This window comes from Lepidochelys kempii, chromosome 10, assembly GCF_965140265.1.
Source record: "Lepidochelys kempii isolate rLepKem1 chromosome 10, rLepKem1.hap2, whole genome shotgun sequence".
NCBI classification, from domain to species: Eukaryota; Metazoa; Chordata; order Testudines; family Cheloniidae; genus Lepidochelys; species Lepidochelys kempii.
Window position 1 is genome coordinate 32,353,654 of NC_133265.1, and position 27,736 is coordinate 32,381,389.

Consider the following 27,736-nt stretch of genomic DNA (forward strand, 5'->3'; position numbering starts at 1 on the left):
TGGGCTGATAGATGTGGCCTAGCAACGTCTCACACCCACATTAAGACTCTTTGTGCAGCTGCAGGGCAACGTTGGGGCCACGGTGACCCGGGCCACGAGCCTGAGGTGACTCTTTGGCTGGCCCCCCGCTCTGAGATGCACTCCCCTCGCCGCAGTAGGGTAGCATGCTTCCAGTTCAGCCACTCCAGGGTACTGGAAGAGCGGCTCAGCATCACTGTTGGGCTGCAGCCCTGCCCCCCCGCCCCATGAGCTCACAGGACAGGGCGACAGTGCTGTTTCCCAAGGCCTCGCTGTAGTGCTCCTGCCCTGCTGTAAGTGCCCCGTCAATCCCCAGCATGGGGGCAGGCATTGCCCCAGCAGAGCACATGGGTTCACTCAGGGCCAGGTGCTGGGGATACCCCTGGGGGGTGGGCAGGAACCCCAGTCACACCCTCTCTCACTCCATGGCAGTGCAGTCTGCTCTCAGGGTCGACACCGCTGCTGGGCTGGGCCCCTCCCCAGGCTGGGCCAGACTGGCACAGCAGCCCATGCGCCAAGGGCTAGGCCAGAGGATGCCGAAGTCCCACTGGGCCGAACAGGCTGGGGAGATCGTCCCCAATCCACCAGCCCCTGCAGCACTCCAGGCCACGTCTGGCTCCAGGTGCCAACTCTCTCCCGTCCCCTCCCTGGGGCAGGGCAGCAAGGTTCGAACTGACAAGGCCTGGACTCTAATACCAGGCCCAGCCACTGTACCCTGAACTGCAGGGGGAATGCTGCCGGGTGGGGGGGGCATAGAGGGTGGCAACCACTCACCAGGAGGCACCAGGGCAGGGACAGGATGGCGCTGGACAACACGACTGCTCTGTGGCCCCTGGCCAGGCTGTGCCAAGCCCCCTCTGGGTCCCACCCATCGCACCCCCTGTGCCGATTTCCATAAGGGGCAGGGCTTTGCTCACCCCCTCCCCTGGCAGCACCCCTCCATTGCCAACCCCCAATGAGAGAGGCCAGAGTTGCCCATGAGTTGTCCTTTATTAGTGGCTTTGTTCAGTGTAGGACAGCTGGGCGGGGGGAGGGCAGCACCAGAGCAGGGTGCTCCTGGCAGGGTTGGGGTATGGAGAAGGGTGACCCTAAGGGAGGGGCTGTGCTCAGTCACAAACCCAGGCTGGCACAGAGGTCTTGAGTTGTGCCACTCTGGGGCAGGCTCTGCTTCTGCCCATCATTGCCCCAAGCCCCTGGTATTCATGTGCCAGCGGGCACACCCCCCACCGCCAGCCAGGAGTGGGCAGCTCAGTGAGGGGAGTCAGACCACGTGTGTCTTGGCCCGTTGCAGCCACTCGCCCCATAGAACTGCCGGGGGCAGGGAGATGGGGGTCACTCTAAGAGCTAAGGCAAAGGGAGCAGGAGCTGCCCCAGTGGTGCTGTGCAGGGGGCTCCGGAGGGCTGGGCACACAGGCTCCCGGGGCATATGGCTTTATCCTTTAGTGTCAAGGGCTGTGGCTGCCCTGTGGGAGGGGTTGAGGGGATCACTTTGAGGCTGAGCTGCTCTGCACTGGCATATAAGCACCCATCTCCCTGTGCCTGATGACGTGTGTGAGGCCCGGGGGTGCTACAGGCTGGGTCTGCCCCTGCCAGAGAGCCTGGGATTGCATTCATGCCAGGGGGTGAGAGCCCGCCCTGCATGGGCAGCTGGCCTCACCATCTCTGCCACTCTCCCACAGGGCCCAGCCCAGGGCAGTCACCCTCCTTACCCAACTAGCCACCTGCAGCCGTTGGACAAGAACAGACCCCCCACAGCCGGCCCACGCTGCCCTGGCACTGCCTAGGTGGGGCAGGCCAGAGATGGGTCATTGCCTCCAGAACACCCTGTCTGGGGGGCCTGATGCCACAATGGTGGGCCAGGCTGGGGGAGAAGCAGGTGCCCCATGGGGCCCAGCAGTTGCTGCCCCACCTCATCCAGCCCCTGCCCCCCGTCAGTGCAGAACGCTCAGCCTGGAGTGGGTGGGGGCAGGTGAGGGGATCCTAGCTCTCCATGGGGACAGCAACCGCCTTGCTCTGATCCTCGGCCTTCGCCTCCGGCTCCCCCGTGGGCAGCAGCAGTGCTGGGCTGGGGCTGGAGTGACGCTGCTTCCTCATGAATGGGAAAACCCTGCCAGAGAGAGCCACAGGTCAGTGCCCAGGGCTTGGGCAGTGAAGGGCAGAGTTAGCATCCAGGGTGAGGTCAGCACCCGGACGGGGGCTATGTGGGATGCGTTTAGTGCCAGGAGTGGGGACAGCGTGGGGTGGGGTTAGCGTCCGGGGCGAGATTAGCACCCAGGGGTGAGTGAGCACCTGGGGTGGGTTAGTGCCTGGGACGGGGCAGTGCTGAGCGAGCTTGGCACAAGCGGGAGGCGGAAGAGCCACGTAGGGTTGGCAGCGGGGAGGGCGGGGCACTGTTAGGGGGCCTGGACCAGCTCTGCACCAGCAAGCCCCTGGCCTCTCCCCTGCTCATCCTGCAGGCCTAGGCTGGGCACCCTGTGTCCACTGGCTGCCTGGGCCCCACTCACCGTTTCTTGGTCTCTGGGGGCACGATGGCTTCTGCCAGCAGGCTGCGGTACAACTCCGACTTGAGGAAGCGTGGGTACGAGTCCTGGGGGCAGTGCAAAGCATGAGGAGGGGGGATGAGCCCCAGGCCAGCCCAACTACGGACCTCCTCACTGCTCTTCTCCCTCCCAGCAACCAGCCCTCCCCACGACCCCTCCCCCACTCCTCAGTGACCAGCCTGGGGGTGCCTCAGTTTCCCCAAGGCAGTTCTTAAGTATCTAGGTGGTGGGATAAGGGTGTATGATCATTGCAGAGCCCTAGAGGTGCAGGGGTCTGGACACAGACAGTGGCCAACACGCTGTTTCCTGGCAACTGATGTCCTAGCCCTTCCCCCCTGCGAGGTGAGAGCTAAAGGGTTGGCGAACAAAGGAATCAGGTGACCTCCTGGCCCAGGAAAAGGTGGGGCTGGAGGTAGTTTCAGTTTGGGGCTGGCTGGAGACATGGAGTGAAGGGCAGATGTGGTTGTCTGGCTCACTGCCCCCCAAAATGGACCCAGCTGAGGGGTCCTGCTCTCTGCACCTACAAGCTCTGTTTTAGACCATGTTCCTGCCGTCTGATAAACCTTTGTTTTACTGGCTGGCTGAGAGTCACGTCTGACTGAGGAGTTGGGGGGCAGGACCCTCTGGCTTCCCCAGGAGCCCCGCCTGAGCGGAGTCGCTGTGGGAAGCGCACGGAGGGGCAGAGAATGCTGAATGCTCCGAGGTCAGACCCAGGAAGGTGGAAGCTGTGTGAGCTTTGTGCCCTGGAGACAGGCTGCTCACAGGAAGGCGACTGCCCCAGAGTCCTGACTGGCTTCATGGGGAGCAGCTCCAGAGCATCGCCCAGGGACTCCGTGACACCCTCCCCCACTTCTCAGTGACCAGCCTGCCCCATGGCCCATCCCCTGCTCCTCAGCCACCACCACACTGACCAGCTTGCCCTGGAGAATGTCCTTCCCCGCCATCCTCCAAGCAGGACCAAAAAAAAAAAAAAAAAAAGGAGCACTGGATAAATTCATGGAGATTAAGTCCATGAATGGCTATTAGCCAGGATGGGTAAGGAATGGTGTCCCTAGCCTCTGTCTGTCAGAGGGTGGAGATGGATGGCAGGAGAGCGATCACTTGATCATTACCTGTTAAGTTCACTCCCTCTGGGGCACCTGGCATTGGCCACTGTCGGTAGACAGGATACTGGGCCGGATGGACCTTTGGTCTGACCCAGTATGGCCATTCTTATGTTCTTATGTCCACCCCCCTCTGCCCATGCTTCTGCTCGGGCTGGTAAAGCTGCAGCCCAGTGCCCAGGGCTCTCCCAGCCCCGTGGGTAACCTGGGGCAGCTGAAGCTGAGGAGGAGGTGCCAGTGCCCAGGGGAGGGGCAGGTGTGGGGGCAGGGCCCAGGCCCCCACCTTCTTCATCAGCATGTAGATGTGCATCTGGGCATCGTCCATCACGTAGCGATGTGGCGTCTTGATGCCCTCCAGGGTCCTCTCCATGGTCTTGCTGTCGATGTTCACCCAGCGGGTGGCGCCGGGGGCCAGGAACTGCCTGGGGAGCAGGGCACACACCCAGCCTGAGCAGGGCTGGCTCAGCGCCATGCGGGGTGCTCCTGGGCTCCCAGCAAGGGCACCGCAGGGGCAATGGCCAGGGGGCTCCCCCTGCGGGTTCGAGGGGCAGAGGCCATGGGCTCAGACCCCACCCCGAGCCCCATCCACACAGCTCTATCAGGGCACCCGCCAGGTCAGCTCAGGTTGGGGGTCGGCAGCTAGAGAGAAGTTGGAGGAGTCCCCTACAGGTTCCCAGGTCCCCAGATCAGCCAAGCCCCCCCCGCCTCCCCACATGCCCTGTGCCCCTCCTGTGCATCTGGGACTGGCACCTCCCCCCAGCCTCTCCTGCGCGTCTGGGACTGGCACATCCGCCCCCAGGCTCTCCTGCATGTCTAGGGCTGGTATGCACCCCTCCCCCAGGAGGTGAGAGCCGTGCCAGCTCTCCAGAACCATGCTCCGCACTGTGCTCGGAGCCACAGGAAAGAGCTGCCCCGGGGGACCCCGACGTATAGGCCCCATTGGGCTCTAATGCCTTGAAGAGGGGACCACACACCGCCCCCCTCTGGCTTGACGTGTGGGGTCAAGTTGGGGGCAGAGCATGGGACAGGGCACTGAGATAGATGGGAGTCCACGATGCAAGCACAGGGGGAGCATGTGGGGGCTTGGCATGGTGGGGGTGTGGCGGGGGCTCAGTGCAGTGGGGTCTCAGGGCGGTGGGGCTCTGTGAGTTGGGGGTGTGGTGGGGCACAGCAGGAGTGTAGTAGGGGATCGCTGTGGCAGGGGCTTGGCACGGTGGGGGTGTAGTGGAGGCTGGGCACAGTGGGGGCATGGTGGGGGTGTGATGGGGGCTCAGCAGGGCACTCCCAGATAGATGAAGTCTATGATGTGGGCAATGTGGGTACAGCAGGGAGCACATGTGGGGCGTGGTGCAGTGGGGCCACGGCCGGGCACTCACTGATAGATGGAGGCCACGGTGTCGGCGATGCGGGCCTGCTCCCCGTAGCGCAGCTCCTCACACGCCTCCCAGAAACTCAGATTCTCGGCTGGCGGGAGAGAGACGATGTTGGCAGCACAGAGCAGGGAGCAGCCCAGCCATGCGGCTCACGCTCCAGCTGGGCCCCGCAGGGCACAGGTGCCCATGCATCGCCGGTGAGCGAAGGACGGGGAAGATACAACCCCTGTGGGGGCCACGTGCAGAGGAGCCATGTGAAGGAGGATCCCTGCCGGGCGCTCTGCTGCCGGCCGTGCCAGCCCCTGGACCCCTGTAAGCCCAGCAGGTGCTTGAGCCGTGGCTGGAGTCCTGTACCCATGGCACTGGAGGGGCTCTCCCTGGAGCTACCCCACAGGAGGGGCCGCAATCCCAGGCCTTCTCCAGCCAACCCCGGCAATGGCTCCTCCTGCCAGCAGGGCCCCGTTGAGCAGGAGGGAGGAGCCAGCCCCAGCCTGGCATCGTTGGCCGAAGCCAACCGGGCAGGGTAGGTCACTCACCGCTGAACTCCTTCTTGAGGAACTCCAACAGCTGCCTGCGGCCCAGCGTGTCACCCAGCAGCTCACTGAAGCTGAAGCCCCAGCGCTCCACGCGCAGCTTGGTCGGCGTTGTCACCCTGCGGGGGAGGGAACCGAGGTCACGGGGGCTCCTGCTGCCACTGACCCCCGCCCTGAGACAGGCTTGAGGGAGCCCCAAGGAGTTCGGCCCTGAGCTGGGGCCCCAGCCCCTCATCCTGAACCAGGCCCACACCTCCCCGTCTGGAGAGTCCCCACTAGCTCAGGCTTAGCAGCGCCCCCAGGACCATGGCAGCACCAGGCTGGACCCGGCCAGCCTGTCATGGTGCCTGGGTTCACAGTGTCCCCCAGTGGCATGGCAAGGTCTCCAAGCAGGCCCCCTGGGCCAGCGTTGATCAGTGACCCTCCCCACAGCACATGGCAATGGGGCAACGACTGAGGGGTCCGGGAACCCAGTGCCCACTGCCTGCAGCACACTGATATTCTTCCAGCCCCTGCCAGCCCCAGTGCTGGGGAGGAACCAGCCACAGGCTGGATCCCCACACTGCGGCCTGTGCTGCCCCCTGCCCCGGACGCTTACGTAGGGGCGTTCATGGCCCAGTATGTGGTGTCGTCCGTGATCCAGGGGTTACTGGGCAGGCAGCCCGACATGATGGGATCGTGGGGCACGTACTGCTCGTTGAATTTGATGTACCTGCCAAGGGAGGAGTGATGGTGAGCACAGCTGGGCTCTCCGCATGGCCTCCACCCAGCAGACAGGTCCAGCGTGGGGCCGGTGGACCTGGGAGCTGTGCCAAGCAGCACTGGGGAGCAGGCATTGCTGCTGCTCTGTCCCACATGTCCTGCCAGTGCCCCCCAACAGATAGATGGACAGGTAGAGCCTGGCGCCTTGGCAGGCCCAGGAAGGGCCGGTCTCCGAGGGCATAGGCTTGCTTTCTCTTGCTGCCCGGGCGCTCTCTGGGAAGCACTCCCGGATGCCCAGCCTGCTGCTGGTTCCCAGCAAGCCCTAAGGATGGGACATGGCTCAGAGCCAGGGCTCCAGCCAGGCCTCGGGGTGTGTGTCATGCTGCACAGATTCTGTTAAAGCCCTTCCCAGCCCCACGGCCCGCTGCACTGCTCTGCATCAGCCCTGGGCATAGGGCCTGGCCCCAGGGCGATTCCTAGAGGGGCTCCCTGTTTCTGCAAGCACTATGTCACCCCCACAAGCAGCAGGGCCAGGGGCCAGCACAGAGTCAGCTTCTGTCTGTGAGGGTCACACAAGCACCAGCCACAAGAGGCTGCAGTGTAATGCTGAAATATGGACACTGTCACTTTTGGGGGCCCAGGACTGGTCTAGCAGGGGCTGTGGGTCAGGATTGAGGGGCACCGGCAGAGCTGGGGGGTGGAGGGAGCCCCAGGGCTGGGATAGCAGGGGCTGCGGGTCAGGATTGAGGGGGACCAGCAGAGCTGGGTGTAGCTCCAGCCCTGGAATAAAAATGCCACTAGCTAAACCCAGTGGGGCTCTGGGCCTGGGATGCTAATATCCTAGTAGCGCCCCCTGCTGGAAAAGGGAGTCACATGGAGTAGGTGTGGCTCCCACTGGACACCAGCAGCTGAGTGGAGAGCCCAGCGTTATTAGGTGTGAGTGGAGCTGTCTACACCCCCTCCCCCAGAGCCAGGGGCAGCTACAAGGAGTTTGCATGAGTGGCTCAGCCCTGTGCCCAGGGACGGGGATGGAAATGCCACTGAGGCTCCCCGGGGCCTGCCCCACCCCCCACCTGGGGATGGCAACTTACCCCTCCAGGCAAATGGAGGACTTCACGCGGGTCCTGCCCATGGCCTTTCGGCAGCACTCGATCTGGGTGCGGGCGCAGAGAGGAGTGGGGTTGAGGAGAGAACAGCAGTGCCCGGCCAGCCCGAGAAGCAGGGCACAAATCCTGGAGGGACAGGAGCTGCTCCAGCTGTTACCTACCCCCACGCTCCCTGCCAGGCCATGGGGAAACAGCGAGAGCCTGAGCCAAGCCCGGGGTGCCTGAGGCCCAAACCTCCCCACTCCTCAGCCCTTTCTGGACAGATTTAGCAACGCTTCCCCTGCTCCTGGTAGGGGGGGATACAGGGCACAGCCATGGGCATGGCCCATCCACTCTACACATGCCCCTCAGCCCTGGCACGGCAGACACAGTCCCATGCAGTAGCACTGGCTCAGCCATCGCTGTGGGGTTTCCAGCAGGGTCACGATCATGTCAGGAAACCCACAGGCCTGGCTGGGCGAGCCACGGGCCATCAGCAGCCTCCCTTCCACCAGGCTCCCTGCGGGCCTGGCTGGACGAGCCATGGGCCATCAGCAGCCTCCCCTCTGCCTGGCTCCCTTAGCTCACTGGGAGGCTCTGCACAGTCCGAGAGCCAAGGCCCTAGGGAGCAGCCTGCCCATCCACTGTCCAGCGTGCGACTGGGCCGGCACCAGCCTCGCACTCACCTCCCGCTTGTAGTAATCCGTGTTCTCGGGCTGAAAGAGACCGACAGAGGAGTGTGAGCACCCAGCCGAGCCCCCAGAAAGGCCCTGCTGCGAGCCAAGAGCTCGGCCGTGCCAGCCCTGCCCAGAGAGGGTTCACCCCAGCATCTCCAGGCTTGGCTGCTAGCCCGCCTTGAGCCATGCCAACCGCATGCCCATGGCACTCCCAGCTGCATCCCAGCCCAGCCAGACTGGGGCTATGGGCGTTGGGCAGGCTCTGGAGGGCGCTTTGCTCTGCCCACTGGGGCAGCCACACTGCATGGGGCCCCCCACTCCAGCTGGGCCAGGGCCAGCGCAGGGCACAGGCCAGAGCCCCGGGGGAACAGCAGCAGGATTCCAGTCTCCCATACTCCCAGCAGGGGAGAAGGGAAAGCAGCAAGCTGCTCAGCCATGAACCCAACACCAGGGTGATGGGCACCTGCAAATGCCCCCAGCACACATGGGTACCCATCCCCCAGCAGGCAGCTCCTCACCACACAGGACGGGAGGGGTCAGGGGCCAGCACTGGCACAGAGCTGCCTGGTACCATACCAGGCGGGTGTCCAGGAGAGGGGGAGCCAGGCAGCCAGGGGGAAGTGGAGGGCGATGCCCTGGCATGCTGGGCTGTGCAGCCACCAGCTGGCCGGAAAGGATGGCACAACTGCACAGTGCCAGCGGAGAGGGTGCGGCGCCCTGCTGTGCGACTGCCAGCACAAACCCCAGAGCTGCAGCCCCTGGTGCTGCCCAGCCCCATGCTTGGGGTGGGAGATGGGGATCCGGGATGGCCCAGAGCCCTGTTCCAGCCACAAGAGAGCACTGCCCCTCCCCACGGCCTCCTTCCACGCCACCCAGGAGGCACGGTCACCAGCCCAGCCCACGTTCACACATCAGTAAATGGGGGAGCCTGGAATAGAACCCAGGAGTCTTGTCTCCCAGTGCCCTGCTCTAACTGTGTGCACCCCCCAGCCCTGTGCAGCCCGGCCCATCACACAGGCCCCATCGTGGGCAGCTCTGGGTTAGGGACACTTACTTGGACAGAAGACGAGGCACGAGACAGGAGAAGAGAAGAGAAACAAAGCCAAGCAGTTAGTAAGGAGCTGGCACGACAGACAGACAGGAGAGGAGAGGAGCCCCCGGGGGCTGCGTTAGTGACACCACGACACACAGGACGGGGCACCAATAGCCGCTGAGTGACAAACCCCCCCGAGGCCAGCCATGGCTCTGATGGCGCTCGGCCCCCATCCCAGGGCTGGCTTGGCTAGAGGCCAGGCCCACGGCTCACTGCAGCAAGGGCTCTGGCCAGGCCGGGAACTCCATGCTGAGGATGCAGTGCCCACGGGACAGCCACTGGGACTCTTTGCGCCTCTCGGCACCTGCTGACATTGCTCCCCGAGGACGGCGGCTGGCTCTCCTGCCAGGGCTCTGAACAATTGCCGTGGCAGCTCTCTGTGGCCGCTGGGGAGGTAAGGAGAGGGTGCCCAGAGCTGGCAGGCGTCGGGCAGGTCACGCTAGGACAGACAGCCCAGGAGCACCAGGCCCAGCCTGTCACCCAAAGCAGCTGGCATGGCCAGGGAGTGGCTGGCTGGGTCAGGCGCTGGCAGAGCAGATTTGTATTCACTGGATAGCCTGGCAATGGTGCGCAGGGAGCGTCAGGGCCAGAGGGCTGGCAGGGCGGGCACTGGATGCAAGCTAGGGGAGCTGGGGGAGGCCTGGCCCTCAGGGCTCTTGTCTCCCCAGCAGATCTGCGGGGCCCAGCCCACTGTGGATTCCCAGCCGTTAGCAGCGCTGGGGGATTAGTGAGCAGGTGATGCACACAGCGGGGAGGACGAACTCCACACACAGGGAGGGGAGAGATCAGAGACAGGGTGGGGAACAGCTGGGAAAGAGATGTTAACACACCTGGGGACTAATCCCAAGCAACCCGGTGATGCTGAGGGGCCCAGGGTGAGAGCAGCAGCGACCTGACTGGAGTTTGCAGTGCCTGGGGCTGGGCACAGACAGGATCATGCCCTGGGGGCTCAGGTGCACCCACAGCTACCAGCGAGCCGAGGCGATGCTGGGGGCCATCCTGAGGACAGGAGAGCCAGCATCGCCTCCCCCAGCTCTGGGTTAGGAGAACGGTTGCGCGCTGCTCTCGTGCTTTGGGGCCACGGCCAGTGGCCGCATCAGTCAGCGGGGAGAGTTTCGCTTTCTCTGAAGCGTCAGAGATGGGTCCCAGCTGGGGACGGGCCAGCGGGCTCGGGGTGGGACAGAAAACCCTCCGTCCTTGACACCTGGCCGCTGTGCGCTGATCCCCAGATCGGAGGCCGGGGGCGGCGGGAAGGAATTTCCCCCAGCGCAGATTGGCAGGGACTTTGGGGGGTTTCCAGCCTGGGGCCCATCTGGGCACGTCTCACGTAACCAGTTTTCAGGCACTGGTGCACCGTGGTCCCGCTGGCGAGAGCTGAAGTCCCTGGGCAGGGGTAGCTGGCTGAAAGGTCTGGCCTGGGTGGTCTAATGGGCACTTCTGGCCTTGGGCTGTGTGAACCTCTGAGCATGAGGAGCAGCCCGTGGGCTCTGGGAGGCTCCCAGACCTGGCTCCACGTCTGTTCCACGTGGCTGTGGGACTCCGCCGGGCCGGGCTAAGGAAGCACGTGGGAGCCCAAGGGAAGCAGCCCTGGCTGGGCCAGTCTTTACCTACTCGGACTGGGAAGAGCTAAGCAGCTTCTCAGACAGGCCCGACAGCAGCCTGTGGCAGTCTGCTGGGAGCACTGTGCCCCTGCACAAGTGCCCTGGCAAATGGGCAGTGGGGAACAGCCCTTGGCTGGCCCCAGGGCAGGGTGTGGCTGGCACAGAGCTCCTGTCCCAGCAAGAGGGAGGGAGGGAGGTGCACACCCTGGCAGGACACTCACCAGCTGCACCCGGCTGATGTGGCAATTCCTCCGCTCCGGCCCATGCTCCATCACGTTCAGGGCTCCCGGCTGCCAGAGGAGAGAAAATGAGGTCAGGACCCCACTGACTGCCTTCCCCAGTCCCCGTAGCTCGCATCCAGTGCCCATCCCGTCACCCCTCTGGCATCGGCCGCCAGGACTCTTGTGCAGAGAACCTACCTCGGCTCTGAAATCCTGGCACAGGGAGCGCCAATCCACCTAGACCTGACCTCATGGGACCGGTGCAGTGCCTGGGGCTCGGCACACTGACACCAACTTAACACGCACCTCGGGGAGCTGCAGCAGGGGCTGGCAGGGCCCGAGGGGCTACGCAGGGGCTCTAGAGCTGGGGGATGCTGAGCGACGGGGTGAGCTGGTCAGCCCATCAGGCTGCGAATGGTCTACTGGGGGGTGGGGGGAGGACTGGGGGCTCCCGCTTGGGGGAAAGTTCACACCACACTGGGCGTGGTCACCCCTTAGCACTTTCCATGCCAGCCTCAGGGCTCCCAGGGGCACAGGGCCCCATGCCCAGGTCCCCGGGCACATGTGGCTACACAGGACCCTGTACTACAGGCAGCTCTCTTCTCCACCTGTTCCCCACGGGCCCAGGTACCAGAGTCAACGCAGAGCAGGGCCCTCCCTTCAACCCCCAAGCCACGCTCGGCCCTCGGGCTGGCGGCAGGGCCCCAAGGCCAGCTCTTTGTGCTGCCAAGCAGGGTATCAGGGCTAGCTTCTGTCTGGAGATGCGGTAGCCCAGGCTAAGCATGCTGGGATAATCCTGCCATGGTCCCAGGGTCACTGCCAGGAAAGGGGCTGGAAAGCTCCAGGTCTTGTGCAGTCAGACCCACACCAGCCAGCAAACACGCAGTCCGATTTTCAACAGTACCCCCAGGCTGGGGCACCCCCTGCGGCCGGCCGGGCGTCTCGAGCAGGGCTGCCCAGTCTGGGGCCCGGGCTCTGCCAGCAGGTGCAGCCACGGAGGGCAGAGTTGGGAGCAGGGCACAGCCAGACACACATGGCAGCAGGCTCAGCACTCTCTGGTTCAGGGGTTACTCTCCATCCCAGAAAGAGCCCCACAGGAAGCCCGCTGCAGCTTGGCCCCATGGATCCCTGGGGGGCTGCAGCCTGGGCCCGGTCCCGCAGTCCCGAGGACACTAGCTATCCTGGAGCTGCCTGGGGCGGGAAATCAGCGCTCCCTGCATGTGACGACAGGTGGCCTTGGGTGCTGCTGCCCCGACGCGCTCCGGACGGGCCCTGCGCTCCCCTCACTTCCCCTCACCCAGCCCCTCCAGCAGGGAAGACCCGGGTGCAGGGCAGAACAGCAATCCCGCCGCAGTGCCCAGCCCCTGAGCTGGGAGATCCCCCAGGAACTGCAAGGCCCCGTCTGCCTGCCCAGCCCCCATAGCAGCAGGCGGTGACTGGCATTAGACTAAAGGGAAGGCAGAGGATTTAACGCCAGCTGTTGTGGCCCGCTCCTCTGAGCCGGCGCTAATGCTCTGAGTGCTGCTTGCACCCGTCCTCTGGGAGAGCGCGCCAGGCCGGGCATGGAGGCAGCTGGCCTGGGGGGTTGAGAGGGGAGCTGCGCTCCTGGGCAGAGCTGCAGGGAGCTGGAACAGGGCTGTGTGTGCCCCGCTGTCCTGCACGGCTGGGGAGAGGAGACCCACCCTCTGCGGTGCTGAGCTCTGTGGGGGTGCGGGATTAGTGGAGTGAGGTGCTCGGAACCAGCCAGCACGGAGTGGGGGGAGCAGCCCCAGCTTCCCTGCCATTGAGGGCTCTCTTCCCTGCGCCAGCCCCCAGCTGCTGCCCATGCCCTGGTGAGTTGCAGCCTCATCACACCAAGACACAGGGGTTAAGCCCTGCCAGGGGAGGGACGGCCACCCCCTTCCAGGGCTCTGTGGTACCAGGCTGGGTGCCCCTCAGAGCACTGGAGGGCTGCCCAGAAAGCCAGTGCCCTCTGGTGGGCAGGGAGGGGAGGGGCTGATGCACGCCTAGCTGGGGCAGTCGCTGCCAGCAGGCGGCACCAGGGCAGGCGGGTGGCCTCTAGGCTCGTCACTCACTGCCTGGAGCCAGCACCTGACCCTGTGGGGGTCGGGGCAGATGGGGCTCCCCGGAGGTCTCATGGAGGGAGGCCTCAGTGGGCCTCTGAGCTGCCAGCACAGGCAATGATGGGACAGCCCCCTGCCCCCCAAGGTGGGCTCCGCAGGGCCCATGTCTCAGCCAGGCTGACTCCAACAGGCTGGGAGGCTGAGTCCCAGGGGCCGGATGCCAGGGTCCCTGAGAATTCCCCCTCATCGCCCCGCCCAGCCTCTGCAGATGTCTGCCCTCAGCTCTGCTATGGCCCAGCTCCTTTCCCTGCAGGGGACGTGCGGGGCTCATGCCCAGCACGGATGGCACTCAGGGCGGCTGTGGCAGTGAGGCAGGTGTGGTGTGCCTGTCCCATGGCTGGAGAAGGGACTGGAATGCAGCTGTCACCCCACCACACAAGGCTGGCCATGCCCCACCTCCGGGGGGTTGCCCTGCCAGCCACGTCTCACCCCACTCCTCCCCAGGGGCTCTGCCCAACCAGCATGCCCCGACCCACCCAGGGGTCCTGCCCCACTGTCCCATCTCGGGGGTCCCACCCTGCCAGTGCACCCCGCCCCTGCCCTGCTCCACCCCAGGGGCTTTGCCCCACCATCATGACCCACCCTGTCTTCTGCTCTGCCCTGGGGTCCCATCCCACCCTCTGTTCCACCCTGAGGGCCCACCCTGGGGGTCCTGCTCCACCGCCCTGCTCTGTTCTGAGGGTTCTGCCCTGCCGGCACACCTCACCTCGCCCTGCCCCAATCCACCACCCTACCCCGGGAGTCCGGCCCTGCCACCCTACCCTGTGGGCCCCACCCTGAGGGTCCCGCCCCTCTGCCCTGCCCTGCAGGTCCTGCCCTGCTGGCACGCCTCACCCCACCCCACACACCATACCAGGGGTCCCGCCCTGCTGGAATGCCTTACCCTGCCCCACCCTGGGGGTCCTGTCCCATCACCTTACCCCGGGGGTCCCATCCCGCTGGCGCACCTTGCCCCTCCACAACCGGGGATCCCACCCTGCCAGTGCACCTCACCCCACCTCATGGGTCCTCCTGCCACCCTCAGGGCTCCCCAGCAGCCCCACCAAGGCGTGCACCCTCCTGCTACGAGGGGCCCCAGGGCTCTGGGCCGGCATGGCCTTACCGGGGGCCTGTTGACCAGCCAGTAGGCCTGCTCCTGGCAGTCTATGACGATACGATCCCCCTTCCGTCGCTGCTTGGCTGCCCTGTCAATAGAAGGGTAGCATCAGAGCACGGCGTTGCCAGGGGCAGCCGCTCACACCAACCCCTTAGCCAGCAGGTGTCACGGAGTGTGGGGGAGTCCAGGCCCTGCACCCCTCTTCCAGGGATTCACTGAGACTCTCAGCCAGCCAGTAAAACAGAAGGTTTGTTGGACAACAGGAACACAGTCCAAAACAGAGCTTGTGGGTACACCCAGGACCCCTCAGTCAAGTCCTTCTGGGGGAGCAGGGAGCTTAGACCCCAGCCCTGGGGTTCCCTGTGTTCCTCCACCCAGCTCCAAACTGAAACTAAACCCCCCCCACCCAGGAGGCTCTCTCCTGCAGCCAGTCTTCACATTCCTGGGCATAGGTGTTACCTCCCCCTCCCTCTCCTGGCTCAGGTTACAGGCTCTCAGGTCTCTCATCCCCTGGGCACATTCCCAGGTCAACACTCCCCCCTCCCTGCTGCGTCACATCGTCACAGCAGGGCAGACGGCTTCTGGCACCTCCAGGGGAGGGGGGGGAGGAGAATCATGCCAGGCCTTGGCCTTCCCCCATGTGGGGCAATGGAAGCTCCAGGCCCTGCCTTGCCCAGAGGGGTGCCCGCACTCATGTCCAGTGCTTGAACGCACCCGCCTGGCTCCATAATAGTCCTGCCAAGATTGGCAGCTCCCTCGGTCTTCCTCCCAAACGCCATGCTCAGGCAGAGCCGCCCTGGGCTCCAGTGCTTGGACACCCCAGTCCCTGCTTCGCTCAGCCAAGCTGTGGTTGTGGTTGGGTTGGGCACTGACCTGGGCGACAAGCCCCTACAGCTGGCCCTGCCCCCAGGCACCAGGGCAGAAACACTGCAGCCTCTGAGCAGCCACTCCCAGCACCTGCCCCAGGAGGCGGCGGGAGGGAGCTGGCCAGGCCGTGAGCAGCCGCTAGCTGGGCCCGAGGCCCTTCCAGTCTGTCGGGCCGTCCCTGCGGTGGTCACTCGCCAGTGCCCGGCTGGAAGGATTTCCCGCCCCACTGTGCTGGGTTCATTCTCAGCACTCAGCAACGGCTTAGTGTCCAGGCCCCACGGGCTCCCTGGTGGAAGTGGCCCGGGGAAGCTGGGGGCGAGGGCAGCTGGGAAGGGTGGGAGGAGGTTTGTAAGGGTGGATCAGCAGGGTAACTGTTAACAATGCAACCACTGGAATTCAGATCATCTGTGCTTCACAGACACAGCTCACCCTGGCCAGATTCCTTTGGGTCTGCGCCCTGCTCAGCCATTCACGCTAGGGCAAAGCGGGTGTGAGATGATCCACTCAGAGGGTAGGCGGGCACTGGTGCTAATGACTGCCCAAGGTACTGGGTGACTGGCCTATGGGCTCAGACTGCCAGTGGGCACAGGCACACAGCTTGGCATTAGTGCTCATGGTTCTGTTTGGACCTGGGGAGCCCATGATTTTGGGAGGCCACGCGGGGATGGGCCTGGGTGCCAGTGAGTGCCGAGCCCCCAACACATACAGCACCCCCTGCTGGTCACTTTGCAGCGTGACTCTGCAGCAGAGGTCATCAAATTGCCACAGCCCTGGGCATACTGATGCCAGCTGAGCCAACATGGGTGGGCAAAGCACTACTTGGGCCTGGGCTCCCCCCAGCCATGCTGCAGTGCTGGGGTTCGGACCACTGGATGGGACTCACCGGAGCTGCTCCCGCGCCTGCATCACCACAAAATCCCAGGTGTGATTGATCCTCTTGTGCAGCAGGTTGTAGTTATCCTAAAGCGAGTGTAAAAGGCAGTCAGTTGGGCTGGCCCTTCCCCCACAGGGCTCCCCAGACGGACCCATGCCAAGCAGGGGTGTGGGGCCCCCAAACCCAAATTCAAAGGGCTCTCCAGCGCTGCCTCTGCCTGCAGCCTCCTAAGCTCACCAGGACTCCCAATCCATTGACTCCCCTCATCTGCTCCCTGACCGTCCACAGCCCCCTGCTGTCCCATCCTGGGCTCCCACCACAGCTCCACCCATGCCCCTTAATCCCAACCCCCCATATTTCAGACATGGGCTTGTGTTAAGGAGAGACTCAGAAGTGGCTCACGTGAGACAAATGTCCACTAGGGGCTAAGCTCAAACTCACTGCACTTGTGACCTAAAGCGGGTTCGGATTTGCTGACATCTCTCCTGGGCGGACACTCAGTTCCCTGCCCCCCCTCCCCCCCCATCCCTGTGCCCCACAGGGCTGTGATGGACTGCAATGGGCAGAGCTCATACCTTCTCGTGGTCTATCAGGTCACCCTGCTTGCGGATGTTCTTCTTTGCCAGGTAGATTGCTGCAGTGAGGAAGAAGGGCTGTGTCAGGGTGGGGAGCCCTTGAGGAGGGGGAGCCCATGGCCACAGAGCTGGGTGGCCCTGGCAGCCTGGGCCTGGCACTGCCTCGGCTTTGATCTCTCAGGAGGAGTCATGCTAATGGGCACCCATTCCCCTTTGCCCATGCCCCCCCAGGGGAGACCCTTTCCCCTCTGTACTAGGAGGATGGCATCAGGCAGGGTCAGGGGCTTGCCCATGCCCTCAGGGCCAAGATCAGAAGGCAGGACACCAGGCCTCCAGCCCTGGGCTCTGGCTACGTTTCCCCCAGATGGGACTCTGGGGAACAGGAGTCAAACACAGCATGTCCCAATGGAGGGGGGGGCACCGGCTTGGGGAACTACAAGGCCCACGGACACCACGCTGGGACGGGGCCTTCCCTGCTCACATTGCAGCTGGCAGCCTGCACCCCAGAGCCGTGTTTCCTGCAGATAGGGGGTGAGCAGGGAGGGCAAGGGGCACAGGGCAACCCTGGCTGCTGCCAGAACCTGGCCATGGAGACAGGCCTGATGAGCCAGGCAGCCTGTACGCTGCGTGGGGCAGGGAGAGACGACACCCACCATAATCCAGTTCTGTGGCCGGCCACTTGGAGCTTGTCCAGAAATAAGGAGTCTGTGGACAGACAGAGACAGACACTGAGCGGGAGCTGCGAGGGTGGGTTGCTGGCCCTGGCCCCACTGGGGAAGGATCTGTGCCAGGACTCACTGGGCTGGGGATGGGTCTGGTAATGAGCCAGATCAACACCGCCAACAACCAGGCTCCTGGGGAAACTGCGGGAAAGCTCCAGGCCAGAGATGTGGGAGCAGATGCCCTCAGGACAGCCCTTCTCCACGGGCTGGGCTTCTCTGGCCACAGCTACAGGACACAACCCAGCCAGCCGGGCAGAACCTGGTGAGCCCCAGTCGTGCAGCCCCTCTGCTCACAGGCAGAGCACAGCAGACTTCCCTGCACGCCCGCCAGCCTGCCTCTGGGGACAATTCCCGCTGTGCTCAGAAACAGTGCATCCTGGGAGATTTCAGAAGGTGCCTGCTCACATTCACTGGGGCTCCCTGCCAAAGGGGTCTCTGCCAGGATGTGAGACTCTCCCTCCACAGCTGCTCCTGCAGCGCCCCCAGCCCTGGGCATCTGCAGGGGCACAATGGAGCAGTGCAGGGGGCTCCCAGGGGTGCTGCCTGTCCAGTGCCCACGAGGCTGGAACAGCCCTAAAGCTGGGGTCTCACTCCCATGGTCCCCGCGTCGATGGGAGTTAGTGCCACTCGCAGGCCCCAGGTCGGGCTCTGTCAAACCACATGACAAGGGCTCTGCAGCCGCTTCCCACTGAGCACGGTGCTGTCACACATCATGCTTCTCAGGCTGGTCCTCTCCAAAGGGCACTCACCTGGGCTGGGCCCCTTTAAACTCCCTGTCCCCAACCCTGCAGGGAGTGCGCCCTCCTGGGTGCTGGGGTGTGACAGCCCTCACTGGCCAGCAAGAGGCTGCTGCTGCTGGGCCGGGCTCGGGCGGTGCTTCCCGGGGTGAGAACAGAGCCTAGGCGGCAGGTGGCATGTCCCACATGAGGGGGGCAGGGAGCCCGCTCCCAGGTGGCTCCCTCACCCTGTACATAGCCCTGTCCAGCTAGGATTGACCCGCTAGTGTGATAAAGGAGAAGGGCCAGGCAGGCTGGGTGGGCCCTGGATTCAGTCATAGAGCAGAGTGCCCGTGCTACGGCCTCTAGGACCCTCTAGGTGGGTAACATTAGCCTGATGCCATGCCCTGCAGGGACGGTGCAACGGGCACATACTGGCTGCCAGCCCCAGTCTCTGCAGGGCCTGCCCTTGGCACAGCTCAGTATGTTGGGGGCATAAAGAAACCTGGAGCGAGCGCTTCACTGGGAACAGGCCTACCTGGAACCTGTAGGGGGAGTCGTCGGCCCGGAGCGCCAGGCTGCGGGGGTCCTTTAAGGGGTAGATGTAGCCATGCTTCACAAGGAGGTTGCCGAGATGCAGGGACTCTGCAGGAGAGAGCGTAACTGGGGGCTAGGAGAGGAGGGGGCAGCTCCCTTCTGCCCCGCGCTGGGCCTGCGCCTCCCACCTGCACCAGAGCCTCTTCCATCCCCACGCGGTGCCTCAGTTTCCCTGAAATCCTTCTTCAGGTGTGTAGCGAAACCCGCACATGCTGCTGGCTCAAGTGCAGCCCACTTACCTAATGAGCCGGGTGGGCTGCCCCTGGAGCCATGCCCCCAGCCTGGCTGGAGAGCCAGAGAGCCCCTGTCACCAGGGATCAGCAGTATCTAGCCAGCATTGCTCTGCAGGGCTCCTCACAGCCATTGCAGGGAAGAGCCCCGCACCTCCTCCCTGACCTCTTGGCTGTTGAGACGATCAGGGCTGAGTGCGGGAGAGAGGATGGAAGGATGGTGCCCTGAACATGCCAGTCTGCACGCCGGTTCCCAGGGGCCCAGAAGAGCAGATGGGACCTGCCTGCACCAGGGCTGCTGCCATCCCGAGGGGCCCAGCCTGGCGCAGAGCCCACAGCACAACCCAGCAAGAGCCCATCACGATTCAGCCCCAGCACAGCCCCACCTGCTGGCTATGAGGCTGCGCCCAAGGTGGGGACAGAGCTTCTGGTCCCTTTCATCAGCCAGCGGAGCACGTCCCAAAGACAGCTTGGCCTCCAGGCCCCATGGCCCTGCTCCACCCAGAGCTGTGCAAGAGGGGGTGGGGTGAAGCGGGGGAGACGGGCAGAGCCCAGCACGGGGTCAGGACAAGAGGGAAGGGCAAGAATGGGGCAAAGACACAAAGATGAAAGCAGCAGGTTCCAAGCAGAGAAATAAAGGAGGGTCCCTGCTTTCCCAGAGCAAGAGAACGCAGCCCCTCCCCATGGCGTTCACACCAGCCACGCCAGCAAACCCAGGGGAGAGGGGTGTTCTCTGCCCAGGAACGCCTGGTCCAAGTGCTCCCTGCCCATGGTGAGTGCCAGCTGCACCAGGCTCTCCCGCAGGCATGGCAGGGGCCACCCAGCCAAGTGTGGCCAGGGCAAGGACTTGCAGGTAGCGGGGTGCAGAGCTTTCACAGCAGCCGGGGCCATTCGGGGGGCAGTGGTGGTGACTGTCCCCAGCTGGGTCCCGGTGCTGGGAGCCCAAAATGCTTGCAGGGCAGCCCAGATGGGGACTCTGCAGCAGCTGGCTCTCCCCTGCCCAAGCTGCGCCCAGACCACAGCCCAGGCCGTGCATGGTCCCCCACTCAGCTCTCTGCGTTTCACTGCACCTGGTCCAGCCCCAAAGCAGGGCAGCTGGGAGCTCTGACCCCGCCAGGCTGGGCAGCTGCCTGGTGGTGCAGCCATGAGGAGCTGCTGGGTCGGTGAACCCTGCCTGCTAACATGGGGAGTGCCCGGCTCCCCGAGAGCCAGACCAGCCCAGAACCACCTCCTGCTGGCTGTGCTGCTCTGGCAGATGTGGGGAGGCTGGAGTACAGGGAGGCAGGGGCTGGGAACGCAGAACAGGAGTTCCCTTGGGGGGCAGGGCTGGTTATAGGAGAGAGCAGGGCCCTAGGAACGCTGTGGGGTCAGATAAAGCCTGCCAGGGAGCTGGCCGGAAACTGTCAGCGCTGGCGGCTCGCAGCTGGGGGCCAAGGTGCTGAGTGGCCCATTCCCATTAGCTCCTAACCCTGTCCCAGGGACAGCGCACGCCTGGTTGGGGACAAAGGGGGCATCCCTCTGGGTGCCAGAACCCCAGCACTGTCTACCCTCGCTCCCTCCGTCTGGGCCCAGAGCACAGCTCACCATCGTGTGGGCTCGCCCCCTGCGCCATGGGGAAGGAGGGAACATAAACCCGGCTGGCTGCTCCCATCCCACTGAGCAGGCAAAGCCAAGCAGCACACAGAGGTCAGGGGACATCAAACCCCACTGGGCCTGCTATGCCCCCGCCCCCCTGGTAAGCCAGTGGGCAGTAGGCCCTGGCTATGTCTGCTGGGCTAGAGGCCAGGCAGTCTGAGGTGTTTAAATCATTTTGGCCAGATCCTTTCTTTGCTGGACGATCTCTCCCCGCCACTGCAGCCATGGGACTGCAGATCGGGATTCGTAGCACCCACTCCCTCCTCAGAGCTGGGGCCAGCCACAGGCCCGATTGGCAGCCCCCAGCCACGGCTCTCTTGGAGGGGAGCTGACTGCCAGGCCAGGGAAACACTGAGGGGGAGACGCTGCCCATGGCGGCAGTAACATGGGCCCCACACACCATGCTGGCGGGGACGGTTCTGTGCCCTCAGCACCAGGCTGGAAACAGAGATTCATATCCCAGTTGGGGGTGGGGGGGCATATCTTGGCCTGGACATGCCTGCCTCACTGCTGCACTGCACAAGGCAGGCAGCCACCATACCCCACCCCTGAAGTGGCTGCAGTTTAAGTCCACTGAGTGTTACTGGGCATCTCTCTCTCTCGCTCCACTTTTAGGTCAATGTGCCCGCAGCTAAGCGGTCCCAGATGGGCATCAGGGAGGATGGGCACCAGGGAGACGGTCCAGCAGACAGGCTGGGCCAGGCTGGCCATGGGAGCCATGTCGCCCCACAGCACCCTGACTTTGGTGGCTCATTCTTGGCCTTCATGCTGGTTGAACTGTACCTCTGCACCCGCTGCATTGCAGCCCCTTCCCTGCGCTCTGGGGCTCAGACCCAGCGGCAGCAGCCGGGAGAGCTGCCTACCTCACAGGCTCCGGGAGAGGCCTGGCTGGGCCAGCCCTGGGGCAGGCTAATGCAGACCTAGCGAGGCTCTTTCCCGTGCCTGCTGTGCCCCTGGCAGCACACCAGGCTCTATGGGGAGAAGAGGGGGGTGGCTTGGGCAAGCATCCTGTTGAGGCAGCCTGGCGATACAGGGGCCAGATCGGGGCCTGGCATTGCCTTGGCCCAGTAGGGGAGCTGGCAGAGCTCACGTCTACAAGTTCTGCAAAGGAAGTGAATGGGTCTCATCTGCCCCCCGCCCCCTGCAGGGATACAGTCTCTGAATACCTGTCCTGTAGGGGTGGGGGGCCTGACACCAATGGCACAGTGCCTGTCGGGGGGGGACGGACACTCACCCTCCTCGGAGATGGCGTACTTCTGGATGAGCCACTCCACGATGTCGTTACCTGGGGGACAGGAGTGCCCGGCATTAGGGGGCGAGCTGTCTCAGACAGGAGACCAGGCCGGCTGGCGGCGCTGCCCTGGGCCAGCACAGCTGGGCGGGGACTGGTGCTGGCACAGCCGGGCACTGTCACCCATGAGGTAAGGGGTGCCCCGTCCTCGGGGGGGGGTGCCAAACTGCAAGCACAGGGGACAGCGAGTCAGAAGTGAGGGGCGTTGACACAATCCCCACACCTGTGTATAAAGGTGACAAAGGCGTGGGGCAGGGGCAAGCCCAGGGGGTGAGGCGGGGGTGGGGCAGGGGCAGAGATGCGGAAGTGGGGAGGGGATCAGGGCTGGGAGGGGTGGCAAGGGGGTAGGGTAAGGGGACAGCCAGGGGAGTGATGCAAGGGTGGGGAGGCAGGTCAAGGGGGTGACATGGGGGCCGGGGAGGGTCAGAGCTGCGGGGCTGACACATGGGTGGGGTGGGACAGGGGAGTAACACAGGGGTGAGAGGATGTCAGGACCAGGGGGACAGTGGTGATGCAGGGATGGGGCAGTCAGGGCCAGGGGGGAGGGGTGATGCAGGGCTGACAGGAGGTCAGGGCCAAGGGAGGGACGGGGAGCGAGGAAGGGGGTTGTGACCAGGGGGTGATGTGGGGGTGGGGCAGTCAGGGTCAGATAGGAGTGGGGAAGGGCTGCTGGCCTCCTTGTCCCTGCCTGTGCTGGACCCCACCCAGCCCCAGCCACTCTTTTCTGTGCCTGCCAGGCCAGCAGCAGTGAGCACACCAGGGCCCAGCCCGGCCAGAGCCAGCTCCCCACTCAGCCCCATGCACCACTGCCCACACGGAGCTGCCTGGGAGCCTCCAACCCCCAGCCTCCCCCAGAGCTGCTCCTTGGAGCCTGTGCTCTCAGGTCCAGGGTGCAGCTCAGTGGGCTGGGAGCAGCCACACACTGTGCACACCCCCACCGTGCACGCTGTGTGCGCTCGCAGTGATCACCGCACACTGTGCACACCCCCACCGTACACGCAGTGTGCGCTCACAGTGATCACCCCACACTGTGCACACCCCCACCGTGCACGCAGTGTGCGCTCGCAGTGATCACCCCACACTGTGCACACCCCCACCGTGCACACTGTGTGAGCTCACAGTGATCACCCCACACTGTGCACACCCCCACCGTGCACGCAGTGTGAGCTCACAGTGATCACCGCACACTGTGCACACCCCCACCGTGCACACTGTGTGCGCTCACAGTGATCACCCCACACTGTGCACACCCCCACCGTGCACGCAGTGTGCGCTCACAGTGATCACCCCACACTGTGCACACCCCCACCGTGCACGCAGTGTGCGCTCACAGTGATCACCCCACACTGTGCACACCCCCACCGTGCACGCAGTGTGCGCTCACAGTGATCACCGCACACTGTGCACACCCCCACCGTGCACGCAGTGTGCGCTCACAGTGATCACCGCACACTGTGCACACCCCCACCGTGCACACTGTGTGAGCTCACAGTGATCACCCCACACTGTGCACACCCCCACCGTGCACGCAGTGTGAGCTCACAGTGATCACCGCACACTGTGCACACCCCCACCGTACACGCAGTGCGCTCACAGTGATCACCACACACACAGTCCGTGCACACCGACCCAGGCACCAGTGTGCGCTTAGAGTGATCACCACACACAAAGTGTGTGCCCCCCCACCATGCACGCAGAGTGTGCCCATAGTGATCACCACACAGTGCACGCCATGCATGGAGTGAACACTCACAGCGATCATCGCATACACGGTGCACGCATCCCCTCCATGCACACAGTGCGTGCTCCCACACACACACCATATACATGGTGTACACACCCATGGCTAGCCCCCAGTGCCTGAACACACACACACACACTGCGCACTTACAGTGCCATGCGCATGCCATAGTGCTTTCACACTCCACACACATCACCCATGCCTCACACAGTGTGCAATCACATCACCCCCCCCCACTCCAAACACACTCAGAGCCCTTGCCCAGAGGATGGCAGTGGGGGGAGCTGCAGTGCAAGGCACACTCATTACCCTAGCACACTCACAGCTGCTCTGTGCTCTCATATCCAGGGCACAGTGAGCAATGGCAGGGTCTCCCCGCTGAGTCACCAGTGCCCGGGGCTGACTGGCTCAGGCCGGGCTGGGCGGGGACAGAGTGGAGGGGATGGCACGGCAGGAGAGGGGATAGCAAGGCAGATGACTGACAGCCCCGGGGGCACGAGAGCTGCGTGCAGGGAGGGGGCAGGCCAGAAGTCTGGCAGCACTCACCGGTCATGGCGTGTGGGATCACTGTTATCAGCAGGCGCTGGTTTCTCATCTTGATGCCCATGTCGGGATCCTGCATGCTTACGATCACATGCTCCATCTGGGGGAGAGAGCAGCTGAGATGCTAGCTTGGGGACAGCAGCCCTCCTCCTCCCCCCACCCGCTCAGCATGGGATCGGCCAGCAAACTGCAAGAGTTCCAGCCCCTCTGCCCACGGGCAGGACGGCCCCACACAGCAGAGACAAGAGGGGAATGTGGGGCCCTGTGGGCAGCACAATTCAGATCGGACAAATACCGGGGGATGCACAACGGAGGGAATAACCCAAGCTGCTCCCAGTGACCTGCAGACCCGGGCCGTGCATCGGGAAATAATCTTGGGTGTCACTGCGGGCAGCTCTATGGAGAAAAAAAACAAACCAGGGGCACAGGGCAGGGAAGGATGCAGGGAGCATTGTAACATCTGTACATAAATCAGTGATGCGGCCTTGTTCGGACACGGTGTGCAGCACTGGTCCCACAGCTCAACACAGGATATGGCAGAGCTCCAGGGGTGCAGAGAAGGGCGATGAAAAGGATCAGAGACTGGAGAAAGTGAGGAGCAATTGAAACGACTGGGATTGTTCCCTTGGAGAGGGGATGGGTAAGAGTCTGTTATCGTGTCCTCTATCAGATACTGACTGCTCTAGAGATGGTAGATTGGGAGTGTCTCTTCTCCTGGTCGCGTAATACAAGGGAAATTCAATGTCACTGAAAGGGAACAAATCCAACTGTGATCAAAGAAAACGTTCCTCATACAACACAGCCTGTGGAATTCACTGCCACAAGATGCTATTGAAGCCAAGAGCTCTGTAGGATTCCAACAGGGACTGGGTGTTTCTCTGGGTAACAGGACCCTCCAGGGTTATAACAAGACAGACTAAAATAACTGAGCACTTTGGCAGAGCTACAAGCCCTCCTGCTTCTGGGCAGGCACCACTCGCTGATGGGGTCACTCAGGAGGAGACTTTCCCAGGGGCGGGCTAGCCCAGAATTTCCTTCCACGAGTCAGGCAAAAAGCTTCCAGTGGCGCCAAGCGAATACAAACTGGCCGACCTCAGGTAGGCACAGACTGGGACCCTGGGACCCTTGGCAGATGGCACCAGGGGAACATAGGGGTTTACAGGGATCCCAGGGGTTGATATATGTAAAACAGGTCACCACAGGGTGGCATGGAAGGTCTCTACCAAGAACCCACTGACCATCTAAAGCAGGAATTGCTGTAACCCCCTGGGAAAATATTTCAGGCTGTGAAAACCCCACTCCATACCATGCCACTCTTACTTCTGCACTGCTGCTGAAGGGCGAGAGCTCAGAGGGCGAGAGCGTGCCTGTCGTGAACCTGCCGAGGGCCAGTGGGTACTGTATCGGCTGGGAGGGGATGGCGTGTGTTCTCCGTGACTGGTGGAGTCAGGGAGCTGAGCCCCGGCTTGCACAGACAAGACTTCTTCATGCTCAGGGCAGGTGACAGCGAGGTGCCTCACAGCTCTGGGCACCCCCAAGAAGCATCACACAGATGAGCTCAGAGCTTGTGCAGACACTGGCCAAACCCCAGGGATCGCAGACCTCGGGCAGGCAGCGACCAGCCCTCAGGCTGTGCTGTGCGGACACTGCCCGACTCCGAGGGACCCCCTCGGCCAGTGCTGTGCCGACACTGACCTTCGGCCAAGCCCCATGCAGGATTTGTGTTTTCAGCATCAATCCAGCTCCCATTGGATTCCCAGCTGCCACCAGCACGGGCTGGGGGAGTGTGGGGGGTTGCACTTTCCGAGTGTCCCTGCTCCACTGTGATGGAGTCAGCAAAAATAACAATCTCCCTCCCTGGAAATAATTCCTGCCCTGCTTTGAGGGGGACAAAATAAACACACAACCCGTGCTACAGAGTACATGGGGACAGGCAGCCCTACCCCAGCCCATGGGAACAGAGGAGCAGATGGGATGCAATCTGATTTTGAACAAACCCTCATAAGGCAATGCAGAGCCCTGGGCACAGTCCTGGGGTGCCCCCCCAGACCATGCTGTGGCCCCATTCTCCCTTGTGATGGCAGCCGAGGTCAGACCTAAGATGAATAGGCAGGTCCCAGCTCTTAGAGCTGTTATTTCAGGCTCTCTGCAGACTCAGACAGGCAGCACTTGCCTCATCTTTTCAAGCTTTTCTTGCATCCAGGAGGGCTGAAGATCTCATTTTTTGCTTAGAGCTGGTGGGATCCCAAAGCTCCAGCCTGGGCTATAGTGCCTGGGCCTCAATCCCAGCTTTTTGCCAGCTTTGGGTCCTGGAGCTGTTTTTTTGAGCCTGCCACTGTGTTCCCAGAACCTCAGCATTTTTTAGAGACCTAGCAATGGCTCCTGGCTGCCAAGAGAACTTGGGAGAGGGGGCCCAATTGCAAGGCCTCCTCCAACAGGGAGGGGGAGCAAAACACAGGCAGGGTGCTGGGCACTGCCCTGGCATCCCAGGGGGCTGGGGAGGAGCCTGGGGAGCAGGACAGAGACAAGACGCTGCCCTGGCATCCCGGGGGGGGGGACAGAACAGAGGCAGGGCGCTGCTCTGGCATCCCGGGGGGGGCAGAACAGAGGCAGGGCGCTGGGCGCTGCCCTGGCATCCCGGGGGGGGCAGAACAGAGGCAGGGCGCTGGGCGCTGCCCTGGCATCCCGGGGGGGGGGGCAGAACAGAGGCAGGGCGCTGGGCGCTGCCCTGGCATCCCGGGGGGGGGGGCAGAACAGAGGCAGGGCGCTGGGCGCTGCCCTGGCATCCCGGGGGGGGGCAGAACAGAGGCAGGGCGCTGGACGCTGCCCTGGCATCCCGGGGGGGGGGGGGCAGAACAGAGGCAGGGCGCTGGACGCTGCCCTGGCATCCCGGGGGGGGGCAGAACAGAGGCAGGGCGCTGGGCGCTGCCCTGGCATCCCGGGGGGGGGCAGAACAGAGGCAGGGCGCTGGACGCTGCCCTGGCATCCCGGGGGGGGGGCAGAACAGAGGCAGGGCGCTGGGCGCTGCCCTGGCATCCCGGGGGGGGCAGAACAGAGGCAGGGCGCTGGGCGCTGCCCTGGCATCCCCGGGGGGGGGCAGAACAGAGGCAGGGCGCTGGACGCTGCCCTGGCATCCCGGGGGGGGGGGCAGAACAGAGGCAGGGCGCTGGGCGCTGCCCTGGCATCCCGGGGGGGGGGCAGAACAGAGGCAGGGCGCTGGGCGCTGCCCTGGCATCCCGGGGGGGGGGGGCAGAACAGAGGCAGGGCGCTGGGCGCTGCCCTGGCATCCCGGGGGGGGCAGAACAGAGGCAGGGCGCTGGACGCTGCCCTGGCATCCCGGGGGGGGGGCAGAACAGAGGCAGGGCGCTGGACGCTGCCCTGGCATCCCGGGGGGGGGCAGAACAGAGGCAGGGCGCTGGGCGCTGCCCTGGCATCCCGGGGGGGGAGGAGCCTGGGGGGCAGGACAGAGGCAGGGCAGTGCTAGCCCGGGGGGACCGACCCGGTGTGCGGGACACTGAGCCCCACTGCCCAGGCGGCCGTGGGGGCAGGACGGTTCCCGGGTACCCGGCCCCGCCCGGCTGTCTGCAGACTCGGGCACACGCCACCCCCCGCTGCAGTTCGGGGGCCGGGCCTGGGCACCGCGGGGCTGCCCGGCTGCAGAGGGGGCGGGGCGGGCCCGGCTCCGCTCACCTTGGCCAGGCCGGGCATCTGCAGGCGGCGCCGGGCGGCGATGGTCATGGCCGGGCGGGCTCCGGGGCGGCTCTGCCGGCAGCGGCCTCG

At 64.1% G+C, this 27,736-nt stretch overlaps 2 protein-coding genes across 3 annotated transcripts in view; both read right to left on the bottom strand.

Moving 5' to 3' along the window:
• The window catches only part of ARHGDIG (Rho GDP dissociation inhibitor gamma), a 33,693-nt gene extending 31,092 nt beyond the window's left edge, over positions 1–2,601 (bottom strand). Inside the window, exon 1 of the mRNA XM_073362709.1 lies at positions 2,523–2,601. The gene's annotated coding sequence lies outside the window, so the exon portion shown is untranslated. The remainder of the gene's footprint in view (positions 1–2,522) is intronic.
• Positions 998–27,730, bottom strand: RGS11 (regulator of G protein signaling 11). Of its 2 annotated transcripts, none has more exons than XM_073362708.1 (17): positions 27,647–27,730; positions 23,960–24,056; positions 21,616–21,666; positions 18,458–18,564; positions 17,135–17,186; positions 16,482–16,540; positions 15,916–15,992; positions 14,172–14,253; positions 10,947–11,015; positions 8,041–8,064; positions 7,361–7,422; positions 6,166–6,279; positions 5,571–5,686; positions 5,038–5,125; positions 3,945–4,083; positions 2,523–2,605; positions 998–2,125 (listed from the first exon to the last, which is right to left on the bottom strand). In XM_073362708.1, exons 1-17 carry the CDS (start codon positions 27,692–27,694, stop codon positions 1,999–2,001), a joined length of 1,395 nt encoding a protein of 464 aa, XP_073218809.1. In that variant the 5' UTR covers positions 27,695–27,730; the 3' UTR covers positions 998–1,998. The 2 variants fall into 2 exon arrangements, with proteins under 2 accessions (XP_073218809.1, XP_073218807.1); XM_073362706.1 differs by having other exon boundaries at positions 8,041–8,070.
• Between the last annotated feature and the right edge of the window lie 6 nt (positions 27,731–27,736).